The following is a 13,728-nucleotide window of genomic DNA, read 5'->3' on the forward strand; positions in this document are numbered from 1 at the left end:
GTGGACTAATGAACAAAATAGATGCCATAACTTAATTTAAGCCAGTTTCACATGACGTTTTAGTAGACACTCTTATCCAGATCGACTTAGAGTAGTGAGAGCATACATTTTCATGCTTTCTCGTACTGGTCCCTTGTGGGAGTCCAACCCACAACCATGTTCTACCCAACTGAGCAACATGGGACCACGTGGCAGGAAAATAATCATGCAGCAACAGTAAATGTGAATTGTTATGTGGCTTTTAGTTATTGGTCCAAAATTCCTGTAAGGCATATTGTATGATCTGTTTGATGTTGTGTTCATATATTTGGCAAGCGTGGTAAGGAGTAACAGAAGCAGCTCATCCTAGAGCGATGTGTTCAATTTGTCCTGATGGTGGCGCTATGGGGCCTGTGTTTGAGTAGTCTAGAGGAAAAAGAAACACACACCTATTTAGGTGCTGGCTAGCGGAGTGGAAAACTTGAAAATAAAGGAGAGCCGCACACTCTAAGAGCTCAGATGCAAAAATGTCATGTCCAACGTTTCGACAGGCAAGCTGTCTTCATCAGGATAATGAGTAGTGTTTATGAGTAGTACCTGAAGATGTGCATCAGGAGTATTGATAGTGTTTCACGATTAAACATTTCACATACATAAATATGTATGTACAGTGCATTCGGAAAGTATTCAGACCCCTTAACTTTTTCCAGATTTTGTTAAGTTACAGCCTTATTCTAAAATGTATTAAAATATAATAATCCACATCAATCTACTCACGATACTCCATAATGACAAAGCAAAAGCTATTTAAAAAAAAATATATCTTTGCAAATGTATTAAAAATAAAAAACAGAAATACCTTATTTACATAAGTATTCAGACCCATTGCTATGAGACTCGAAATTCAGCTAAGGTGCATCCTGTTTCCATTGATCATCCTTGAGCTGTTTCTACAACTTGATTGGAGTCCACCTGTGGTAAATTCAATTTTTTGGACATGATTTGTAAAGGCACACACCTGTCTATATAAGGTCCCACAGTTGACAATGCATGTCAGAGCAAAGAAAAAGCCATGAGGTCAAAGGAATTGTCCGCAGATGGGTTGGGTTAAATGCGGAAGGCACATTTCAGTTGAAGGCATTCAGTTGTACAACTGACTAGGTATCCCCCTTTCCCTTTAGCGCTCCAAGACAGGATTGTATCGAGGCACAGATCTGGGGAAGGGTACCAAAAGCTTTCTGCAGCATTGAAGGTCCTCAAGAACGCAGTGGCCTCCATCATTCTTAAATGGAAGAAGTTTGGAACCACCAAGACTCTGACTAGAGCTGGCAGCCCGGCCAAATTGAGAAATCGGGGGAGAAGGGCCTTCGTCAGGGAGGTGGCCAAGAACCCAATGGTCACTCTGACAAAGCTTCAGAGTTCCTCTGTGGAGATGGGAGAACCTTGCAGAAGGACAACCATCTCTGCAGCACTCCACCAATCAGGCATTTTTGGTAGAGTGGCCAGATGGAAGCCATTCCTCAGTTAAAGGCACATGACAGCCTGCTTGGAGTTTGCTAAAAGGCACATAAAGGACTCTCAGACAATGAGAACAAGATTCTATGATCTGATGAAACCAAGATTGAACTCTTTGGCCTGAATGCCAAGCGTCACATCTGGAGGAAACCAGGCACCGCTCATCACCTGGCCAATAACATCCCTCGGTGAAGCATGGTGATCGCAGCATCATGAAGTGAGGGTGTTTTTCAGCGGCAGGGAGTGGGAGACCAGTCAGAATCAAGGGAAAGGTGAACGGAGCAAAGTATAGAGAGATCCTTGATGAAAACCTAATCCAGAGCGCTCAGGACCTCAGACTGGGGCGAAGGTTCACCTTCCTACAGGACAATGACCCTAATCACACAGCCAAGACAACACATGATTGGCTTAGGGACAAGTCTCTGAATGTCTTTGAGTGGCCCAGCCAGAGCCCGGACTTGAACCCATTCAAACATCTCTGGAGAGACCTGAAAATAACTGTGCAGCGACGCTCCCCATCCAACCAGACAGAACATGAGAGGATCTGCAAAGAAGAATTGTTGAAACTCCCCAAATACAGGTGTGCCAAGCTTGTAGCATCATACCATGAAGGCTCGAGGCTGTAATTGCTGTCAAAGGTGCTTCAACAAAGTACTGAGTAAAGGGTTCTGAATGCTCATGTAAATGTTTCCGGTTTTTATATGTAATGAATTTGCAAGAAATTCTAAAAACCTGTTTTTGCATTGTCATTCTGGGGTATTGTGTGTAGATTGATGAGATTTTATTTTGCATTTTATCCATTTTAAAATAAGGCTGTAATGTAACAAAATGTGGGAAAATTTAAGGGGTCTGAATAGGCTGCTGGACATGCTGTTGGACAGGAACAATCATTAATGCAGGCACATTGGCTTATTGCGGGCATATTGTTTGAATATGTGCATCCGTAGACGCCATGTACCAAATTTGGCACTGATCAGTCGAGCGGTTCTGGAGAAGAAGACATTTAAAGTAGTCTGTATCATAAATAATTGTCTCAAATTGTCTAAAATATTGTATGATCTGTTTAATTTTTAGTTGTGATATTTGGCAAGCATGGTAAGGAGTACAGAAGTAGCGCATCCTAGGGCAATATGTCCACTTTGTGCTGATGGTGGCACAGCTTGCAGCTTTAATTTTCCTTGCATTTCCCTCCTACTCCCAGGGCAGGCCAGGAGAGAGAGGGCCTGATGCTGTACCTGGCCTTCCAGGAGCAGAGGTAGCCACTTACAGTACACATGCACACATGCATGTACACACACACACACACACACAAGTACACAACAACAACAACATAAATATGTTCCCTTTTCTCTCTAAATCACAGGGTTTCCCTGGAGACATTGGGCCTCCTGGAGATAATGGCTTAGAAGGCCCAAATGTGAGTAAATAACTTTTGTTCTTTTTGGGATCTGTTGAATGTTAGTATGACCCACATGAAAAAATACGAATGCATACTATGGTATAAATACTGTAGTATTACTGTATTACTGCAGACTAGTATTGTTTTTGCAAACATTTTGCAGACATTGCATACAGTTTACTAAAGTATAAATACTGCACTATTACCATAGTTAAAAAACTATAGTATTTCAGGCATATCTGTAGTATTTACTATTGGGTTTTTGATTTATTATCTTTGACATAGAAGTGGGGGCTTCTACAAATACTAAAAGAGCAAACTTTCCATAACCTGTTCGTAGGTAGGACTGCAGTCTGAACCGCTTGTTCAGCGCTTCTGCTCTTTTCTGTAACCTGTATAGAACACAATATATGTTCTATACTCAAGGTTGGGTACGTTACTTTCTAAATGTAATTCGTTACAGTTAGTAGTTACCTGTCCAAAATTCTAATCAGTAACGTAACTTTTGGATTACCCAAACTCAGTAACATAATCGGATTACATTCAGTTACTTTTAGATTACTTTCCCATTAAGAGGCATTAGAAGAAGACAACAATTTGTGTTACCAATTGAACAACATCTATTGCAGATTAAATCATTGTTAAAGTTTACATAGCTGGCCATTTATGGATGTTACATTTTACTTGATGGGTTGTGTATGTATGCTTCTTCTAACCCATCGCTTTCTACTACATATAATAATATGTTTAAATTATATCTTTACATTAATATATGTAATTTATAAGTCCAAAAATGGATGTAGAGACTACAGATTTCTCCTTTAAATTGATCAAAAGTCTGCAAGTTTGAGCATGTGTCCATTAGGCCTATGGATTTTTTTTTTTTTTTATCAGCTTAAATTAGATTGAGCAATAAAAGCCCCACTTTTATTCCACAGGTTGGGAGCTGCACTGTGCAGCTGTTGCAAGAGCGCATTTTTCACTGGCTGTCCACTGGTTTCGAAAACAATGATTGATAGGCAGCTTAAACTTCTTGAATTCAACCCTGATTGGGTTCAAATGCACATTTCGATTGGTGAACAGCCATCCACAGCAACCACAATCCGTAAGGCGCAAATAGCTAAATGAGAGAGCAGCATTGTGATTCACATCAATGCGCTATGGAGATATCAATAATAAGTCATTTCCTTATCGTCTTTAGATGTTTGATAATCTTTGGATGCCGACAGCAGTCGCACCATTGGAAGACATAGCTACAAAAGCCTATTCCTGCTCTTTGCCCACGATCCATGAAACAAATTTGGTGTGTCATTTTTATCTTAACTGACTTGCCTAGTTAAATAAAGGTTAAGAACACATTCTTATTTACAATGACAGCTTTCCAGGGAACAGTGGTTTAACTGCCTTGTTCAGGGGCAGAAAGACAGATTTTGATCTTGTCAGCTCGGGATTCCATCCAGCAATCCTTCGGTTACTTGCCAAACTTTCTAACCACTAGGCTATCTGCCGCCCCAAAAGTAGTCACAAAACGTAGTCCTAAAGTAGTCAGTAGTAACAAAACGTCATCATAGTGGTCTCTGACTTGTGGTCAGACTCGCAGAGGTGGAACTAACTTAAACTTGCGTCTTTTTTCAATGCTGATTTGAATGTCATTGAGAGCAGAGAATCAAACATCCTTTCTGAATTTAAAAGTAATCCTCGAAGTAATCCTCTAGTTTTTCAAAAGTGTCTGTAATCTGATAAAAAAAAAATGTTGCTGGTAACAGATGCCAGTTTCTTGTAATCCCTTACATGTAAGAGATGTTACTCCCCAACCCTGTCTATACTTGGCATGTAGGTTTCTCACTCATGGGTGGCACAAGTTAGAATATGAGGGTTGGGAATGGGTGGGGTATATGCAAATTAAATGCTGTAGTAGTACAATAGTTAAAAGATGTATTAGTATTTAAACACTACAGAGTGTTTTTGTGGATAATACTGTAGTATTGTATATTAAGTACTACACATGATCGAGGGATACTACAGTTAAACAATAAGGCCAGAGGTTAAGGGCTGTTCTTATACACAACGCAAAGCTGAGTGCCTGGACACAGTCCTTAGCCGTGGTATGGTATATAGGCCAAATACCATAAAACCCAGAGGTTCCGTATTGCTATTATAAACGGACTACCGACATAATTAGAGTAAACGAGTAATGTTGCATCATAACCGTGGTCTATTGTCTGATATACCACAGCTTTCAGCCAATCAGCATCCAGGACCCAAACTACCTGGTTTATAATGTATAGTATAAAAAGGCAGTAACTGTTCATAGTGTGGAACTGAGAAAAATGACTTTTATTTACTTTGGTTTCACAGTAACTTTATGCAGGTACTGCTAACATGACCCCGATTTTCTCCAAAACACAATTACAATAGAGGCAGGATACTTGTCCACGCATGTATTTAATGTATCAAAAATGACTAACTCATTTTCGACCTAATTAGCAGTTACTGCCCATTTGCTTGGTAAAGCAATACAGGTATCTACAGTTTACTACAGAATTACATTTTTTAGATGTACTTTTAAATGACTAAAACCAAATCTAAACTGTCTAGAAATTATAATGGACCTACATTTATACAATTTACTGAATGTGCACAGCTCGCTAATAATCACCGGAAGTAAAGCTAGACAGTCAGGAAGTATGGAAAATTCCAAAAATGAAGGATATTTTACCTTTATTTAACTAGGCAAGTCAGTTAAGAACAAATTCTTATTTTCAATGATGGCCTAGGAACAGTGGGGTAACTGCCTTGCTCAGGGGCAGAACAACAGATTTTTACCTTGTCAGCTTGGGGATTCAATCTTGCAACCTTTCGGTTACAAGTCCAATGCTTTAACCACTAGGCTACCTGCCTCCCCAGGATAGAGGACTATATTATGCAAATGTTTATGCCGAGGAAATATAACACATTTTCAGTGCGGCCCGACGGACCTTGTTGAAGACCAAATGCAGCCCCCAGGGCGAAATTAGTTTGACACCCCTGTTCTACAGTAAGAACTACACGATCAACATATAGTAAGAACTACACGATTGGATACTACAGTGTGTAGTATAGTATACTACAAAATTCAATACTAAGTAGTACTACGCATGATCGAGGGATACTACAGGGTGGAGTATAGTATCTACAGTATGCTACAGGTTACTACAGAGATCTATAGAATTCTCGATTAAGTACTGTAGTATTCTATAGAAAACTGAAGTATTCTTTCATGGGGGGAGACACAGTAGGTGATGAGCATGAAGAAGTGCCTGCTTTTGGTTATGATACTGCACATTCTGCCTTTGTAAAATGTTTTGTAATGTCCTGCAGGGAAAGCCAGGAGTGAGGGGGTTGCCTGGTCCTAGAGGGGTGCCCGGGCTAGAGGTACAGTATGATATGATACAGCAGCTTGTTTTATGCCAGGGGTGGGCAAACCCCAGTCCATGAGTTCTGCTGTCCCGGTGGTTTTTATTGCTCTCTGTGGTTTTACTGACCCTGTTGCTGATTGGCTGGGGTCATGTTCAGTAGTCACAAAATGCTACAAGGACTGGAGTTGTGCACCACTGCTCCTGAAACAACCGTGAGGACAACCAGCTCCATATACATGTTGTGTCCTATTTATAATGCACTTCTTTTCACCAAGGGCATATGTCACAAGTATATTGTGCCATTTGGGATGCAGCCACAGTAACTGTGTTTCATTTTAATAAAAGATAAACGCTAATGACATTATCACTGTTTTCAGGGAGATGAGGGCCCACTTGGACCACTGGGTCTGACAGGACTGGAGGTGAGTGGTGATTGGATGAAAACGGGAAAGGGGAAGTGAAGATAGCGGGGATCATTGTGGCTGCCTGTTTTTTATTTTTAACTGAGCTTTTTATCTCAGCACAGCCCCTCTGGCTCCTGTAACTCACACTCGCTTCTCACTGCGCTATGGAATAAATATGTGCACGTGCCTTCGGAAAGTATTCAGACCCCTTGACTTTTTCCACATTTGTGACCCGTTTCAGGAAGCTAGACATATGTCGCGGGTCACTACTTCACAGGAGAGTCGTTTGAACGTTAACTCTTTTTTAGGCAGAAATGCCTTCTCGAACATTTGAACTTTCATGTGCCTTAACAAAATTGTATGCCATCTGTAAGTATGAATAAAATTGTTAAATTACGAGCCTAGTTGGTTTAGCCACAGAAAAAGTCAGCAACCTTCCCACTAGCCATAATTGGCTGAGATAATGATTTGGCTGGACATGCCGAGAGATGAGTTTGGATTTGTCTGCCATATAGCACCCGTCTGTCTATTTGAGCTGGTCAGTATGTCTAGGTAATCCTGTCTAACGCGGCTTTTAAAAAAATGTATCATGTAGTAAAACTGCATATGTAACGATCTGGGTGTCGTGGGTGTGAAGTCAGGCGCAGGAAACAGAGAGTTCAAGGTAGTGCTCTTTAATGCACACACGGCGGACATAGGCCACCCCACGATGCTAAAATGCTAAAAAAACAAATGCCCCAAACACGGGGACTTAAACAGTCCAGCAAAACCCACGAACAGGAACAAACACGTTCGTCTCCAACATACACAAATGTTACAACAAACAATCCCACACAAAGAAACAGGCGGGCCGGCTGACTAATAAAGCCCAACTAATCACCACAAACGCATAACAGGTGTAACCAATAAACAGACAAGGAGGGGGAGGAAAGAATCAGTGGCAGCTAGTAGGCCGGCGACGACGACCGCCGAGTGCCACCCGGACGGGAAGGGGAGCCACCTTCGGTCGGAGTCGTGACAGCATAAGTGTTCCTCTCCACTTTCTGGAGGTCTGAGTTTTTAAATCAGTGGAATTCGAGTGTGATAGCTAAGGAGATGCAGAAAACACCTGTTTCCAGATAACATCTTCAAACTAAGGGCAACCATGGCATTGGACAGGAGACGCGTCCATCCATGAATGATGTATACGGACGGGTAAGATAGTCTAGCTAGCTACATTGTCAGATATTGCACATTTCTAATTTCGACAAAGTTGTTTAATTTAAAGTTAGTGTACTGTTAGCTAGCTAACGTTACGTTATGATCTTATTATTCATAGCTCAGAGCCATTTGCTTGGCTAGCTATAGCCTAATGTTAGCTAGCTAACATTGAACCTGGTTGGTTAGCTACCTGCAGATTCATGCAGGGTAGTAACATCATGGGATTATGGTTCATTGTTTAACTAGCTAGCTACATGTCTTAACAAAAGAGTCCACTATGCAAGTAACCATTTCGGGTGCGTTCGTAAATACAGTATTGCCATCTACTCTGATTTCTGAGCACTCTTGCAAAAAAGCAGAATTAAATTGTTGCCAGCAGCACAGTTACAGTCACCAACACTCTAGATAACATGAAAACAGACTAACCAGCTCTGCTAGGGCAAGTAAAATGGTCAGAGTGGGGTGTTTTCTCATTTGGTATCCACCCCCCCCTCCTCCTCCTTCCTTCCCCATGGGCTAGGTCCGTCTTTCCCATGGGCTAGGTCCGTCTGTGCACGGCTCTGCAGCCCATCCCATGCCCCCTGCCCTCGTGCCTTGAACCTCGCACGCTTTCAGTGGATACAGCTGGAGAACTGCAAGGCAATCCCATTGTGCGCCATGACCAATAGGACCAATATATATTGTCCTGCTAATAACAGGGTTAATAATATATCTGTGAGATTGTCTAAGGGGCTTTTATATAATTCTAAATGTATAATAATTACAATCACTTTGTTTAAAAAATAATATATTTTGGAGATTATTTATTTTTCAAATATCGTAAAATGAGCGAGAAAAAGGCCATTCTTGAACATGGGGTGAGACATTGTTACTAATTTGTAAATAAAGCCAGTTTGCTATTTAGAATGATATATTTCTGTTTTTAGAGGGAGAGAAACCAAAAACCTACAGTCATCTCATGGGTCTCCCAGTCGAGGCCAGCACGGGTATTGAACCAGCATTTGTAGAAACACAGCTTACACTACTATGCTGTGTCTTAGACCATTGCACCACTCAGGCACTGAGTGACTCATCGGGAGTGGGCCACACAACTACAGTAAGAGCAAAATAATCCTAATAAAATAATAAAACCTTAGCGTAACAACAGTTTTAGTAAGTAATACTGAAGTCGTGCACAATTATCAGTTTCTATTTAGGTTTATGTCGCCCATTCATTGTCAGTTAGAGACACAGTAGGACCCAAAAGCATAATCAGTGCTCTAACTCCCCCTTGCGCTGGTCTGAATCAATGAAGTGGTGACGCAGGGTACCATACTAAACCACAAGTTACCTCTAAGTTCTGCAGCATGATCGCAAAACTTTTAGTGGAGCAACCACTGTATGCCTTTCCAAATCATGTCAAATCAATTGAACGTACCACGGGTGGACTCCAATCAAGTTTTAGAAACATTTCAAGGCTGATCAATGGAAACAGGATGTACCTGAGCTCAATTTCAAGTCTCATAGCAGTGGGTCTGAATACTTATGTCAATAAGTTATTTCTGTTTTTTATTTGTAATACATTTGCAAACATTTCTAAAAAAAACTGTTTTTGCTTTGTCATTAAGGGATATAGTTTGTAGATTGATGAGGAAAAAATATAATTTAATCCATTTTTAGAATAAGGCTGTAACGTAACAAAATGTGGAAAAAGTCAAGGGGTCTGAATACTTTCCGAATTCACTGTATGTGACCTGCTGGGAGTGTTACCACTAGACCACAGGCTCTACACATTGAGTGGTTTTCTTTGTTGTCATACAGTAGATGACTGGTACATTAGTACAATGAGGGTCAACGGTGGGCTATGTGTTTTGTTCAGGGTAGAGTCGGCATGAAGGGCTTCCCTGGGAAGATCGGAACGGATGGAGTGAAGGTGAGGACAGCTGTGAATTACCTCACATCCTTGACATTTTCATACATTGATGCTGACTTTTTACTCTAGTCGCACACACGCAGTGAGCAGAAGCTGTCTATGAGAAGTTGGCAATTTATTTACGCTGATACAAATTTAGATGAGTAAAATGTTGCCTTTTTATATCTTGCTCCAGTAATTATTACATTCAATATGCTATATGGAATATAAAATACATTATACTGTTCAGCATGCTTGCTATCGATTTTGGGTATTCTTCCTTGTGGGTACAGTAAAAAATAAGTAACGTGCTATTTGTTCTCTTAGGGAGAGCTTGGTATCATCGGGAAGGTTGGAGGCATGGGTGAAAGGGTACGAGTTTTCGCAAACGCCTAGTGTTATGGCCACTTGGTTGTTTTATTATTAACACAATAATACTAATGTTAATATTAACTCCCTTTCTGGCTCTTTCTGTGTTGTTTCACAGGGCCTGGTTGGCTTTATTGGTCCTGTTGGAGAGACTGGATTGGCAGGGGAGAAGGTAAGACACCCCCATCTCTCATCTGTTATTGGGTGTTTATTTTGGATGTACATGTGTGTGCCTGCCTGCATAGGGGTGTATGTCTGTGATCACCATGGTGCATTTGAGTGTCTGAGTTCCAATGTCTGACCATTATCTGATAGTCCTGTATGTGTGTGCCCTATAAACAGAAAATAAAAATAAAAAGATGTGGATTCAACGTACAATTGTAAGGCAACCGGCTTCAATAGGATTGTGAGTTTGCTGTACTTTGTTGATCAAATGTTGAGCCAACTCACAATCCTACAGAAGGCTTGACTGACAACATGAAAAGGATGCGTGGTTATCGACATGACCGGAAGGCGTGTTTTGTAATGATTCTGAACGGTCTTATAGCTAGCAACAATGACAAGAAGCTGTCATGTGGGGAATCGTAAGTGACTCGTTTCTGCTAGTTTTATATCGTTCTTGATACCATCTCTTGTTTTGAGGTGTTTTGACTGATGTCATGTCTATGCTAATATGGCTAAAGTGTGCTAACTAGCAAACCAACAACTGTGCTCATTGTGCAAATGTATTTATGTTTTCAATAAACCTTTGGAGACAAAATATAGTTAACATTTTGCCGACAATCTAAGCCAACCCTTCTGTTTTGTCCCATAGTTGTGCATGCGTCAGTTTTGTTGTTAAACAACCAACCGGTCTATTGCAGCTGGCTGCCTTACTAGTGATGTTACGTTTGATACAGGAGCTCCAAGTTATGCATCGAAACTGCTAAGCATTTTACTTCGAAGCAGTGTGCTGACGCTTGTATCATTTTATCAGAAGCACGTGATCGATTCCCGAAGCTTAGTTTAGTAGAACAATCACCTGATTGGTTCGGTTTCGGTAGAAGACTATCCTAAGGCTATCCTTCGACCGGTAAGGCTATCCTGTGTGTGTGACGTCATCTATAATAATTTGGCTGTTCTAAATTCTTTTGACTAACAGGTGCCATTAGTGTGTTGATCAAAGCCTCGAGTAATGAACCTATTTGACACAATTGGCTCAATGTTCAAGCGTCGTTGCCCCATCACTATGCCTTACAATTGTATGTTGATTCAAACCTCAATGCTGGCTTGCAAAGTTATGTGTAATTCCTATTTGAGACTACCTCAATCATATAAACTGGAACATTCATCTCAGTAACGGGTGCAAAAAGTCAAACTACTAACAGGTTGGATTAGTTTAGATTTTTTATTTATACTGCACAAAAATATAAACTCAACATGCAAGCATTTTCAAAGATTTTACTGAGTTACAGTTCATATAAGGAAATCAGTCAATTGAAATCAATTCATTAGGACCTAATCTATGGATTTCACATGACTAGGAATACAGATATGCATATGTTGGTCACAGATACAGTACCTTAAAGGTAGGGGCGTGGATCAGAAAACCAGTTAATATCGGTTGTGACCACCATTTGCCTCATGCAGTGCGACACATGTCCTTCACATAGAATTGATCAGGCTGTTGATTGTGGCCTGTGGAATGTTGTCCCACTCCTCTTCAATGGCTGTGCAAATTTGCTGGATATTAGTGGGAACTGGAATACGCTGTCCACCTCATCAATACAGAGCATCCCAAACATGCTCATTGGGTGTCATGTCTGGTAATTATGCAAGTCATGGTAGAACTGGGACATGTCAGATTTCAAGAATTGTGTACAGATCTTTGTGACATTGGGCAGTGCATGCTGGAACATGAGTTGATGGCTGCGGATGAATGTCACGGCAATGTGCCTCAGGAGCTCAACTTGCCATCGATAAAATGCTATTTTATTCATTGTCCGTAGCTTATACATGCCCATACCATAACCCCACCGCCACCATGGGGCACACTGGTCACAACGAGTTCTCTAAAATGACGTTGGAGGCGGCTTAAGGTAGAGAAATCAACCTTAAATGATCTGACAACAGCTCTGGTGAACATTCCTGCAGTCAGCATGCCAATTGCACACTCCCTCAAAAGTTGAGACATTTTTGTCATTGGGTTGTGTGACATAACTGCACATTTTAGAGTGGCCTTGTATTGTCCCCAGCACAATGTGCACCTGTGTAATGATCATGTGGTTTAATCAGCTTCTTGATATGCCATCATCTTGGATTATCTCGGCAAAGGAGAAATGGTCACTAACAAGGATGTAAACAAAAACTAGAAAGAAATACGCTTTTTATGCATATGGAAAATTTCTTGGATCTTTTATTTCAGCTCATGAAACATGGGACCAACGCTTTACATGTTGCGTTTATATTTTTATTCAGTGTGTGTTGTGTAGCATATGATTAAATCAACCAATCAATGTACAGTACATGCAAAAACGCAGGTATTGAAACCTACGATAGAACATGCTGGGAAATGTGATGATGACGGGCGTGGTTTTGAGAACATACATTTGGAATTTCACTCAACAAGCTTGTTCAAATGCAAACTTTCACTCCTTAGCTCAAGTTCTTGTCCTTCTGAAGTCCACACAACTCAGAGAATTAAGCTGATTAAGCAATGGTTAAGTTGGCGTGCTCACAGTGTATGATTGTGTGTGTTTTCTAGGGGGAACGAGGGGAGATGGGCCTGCCGGGACCTGCTGGAGAAAAGGGATCAATGGTAAGATAGAGATGTGAGGAGCCAGAGTATTTTGAGAGTCCAAGTGAGGGGGTACGAGGGGTGGGGCCCTCATAAAAGTGAAGTTGAAAGTCAGTCCTCTAAAATTGTTTATGTAATTCCCATGGGAATAAATGGTCCTATTGAGACCATGCATGTACGTACGCACACGCACGCACTCTCTCACACACACACACACACACCCACACAAGATGTGTGTAAATGTCTAGCTGACAAAGTAACCTGGCCAGTTCAGAACTGCCATTATTGATGATCTCACATGAGTCGCAGAGGCAGCTGAAAACACGTCTGTCTGAACCGCAGCCAACAGCCATGTTACACACACACACACACACACACACACACACACACACACACACACACACACACACACACACACACACACAGTAACAGAAAACTGTAATTTATAGGGATATCTGGGGTATTATAAAGAGTAAAATACTCAAACGTTTTACAGTGGCATAGTGTAAATGATGGTGCATTGTGGGAAAATGTTGTGGGTGCTGTATTTCCAATGATACTGTAATTTCACCCCACAGAATACCGTACCTTTTGACCACTAGTGGATGCAACATATTTTGAGGCGTGCCTATTTGTTGCACCCGTGAATGAGAATGCTGTACGAATTTATCTTCTATGTGGTTTTATTCCCAGTTCAATTTAAAATGTATAGGAGACAGATTTGACTGGCAGCAAGTCTTAAAGTTTTAATGGTTGAGCATTTTGCCATGTCCTTTTTGCTGCCTTTTTGGAAGCCT

General features: G+C 41.0%; 1 protein-coding gene across 1 annotated transcript in view; it reads left to right on the forward strand.

The window, feature by feature from the left end:
- The window catches only part of col27a1a (collagen, type XXVII, alpha 1a), a 209,378-nt gene that overhangs the window by 79,164 nt on the left and 116,486 nt on the right, over nt 1–13,728 (forward strand). The window contains exons 21-27 of the mRNA XM_038970195.1: nt 2,858–2,911; nt 6,254–6,307; nt 6,669–6,713; nt 9,754–9,807; nt 10,114–10,158; nt 10,274–10,327; nt 12,899–12,952. Coding sequence (XP_038826123.1) covers nt 2,858–2,911; nt 6,254–6,307; nt 6,669–6,713; nt 9,754–9,807; nt 10,114–10,158; nt 10,274–10,327; nt 12,899–12,952 — 360 coding nt within the window. The remainder of the gene's footprint in view (nt 1–2,857; nt 2,912–6,253; nt 6,308–6,668; nt 6,714–9,753; nt 9,808–10,113; nt 10,159–10,273; nt 10,328–12,898; nt 12,953–13,728) is intronic.

This window comes from Salvelinus namaycush, chromosome 31 (genome assembly GCF_016432855.1).
Source record: "Salvelinus namaycush isolate Seneca chromosome 31, SaNama_1.0, whole genome shotgun sequence".
Taxonomy (NCBI): Eukaryota; Metazoa; Chordata; class Actinopteri; order Salmoniformes; family Salmonidae; genus Salvelinus; species Salvelinus namaycush.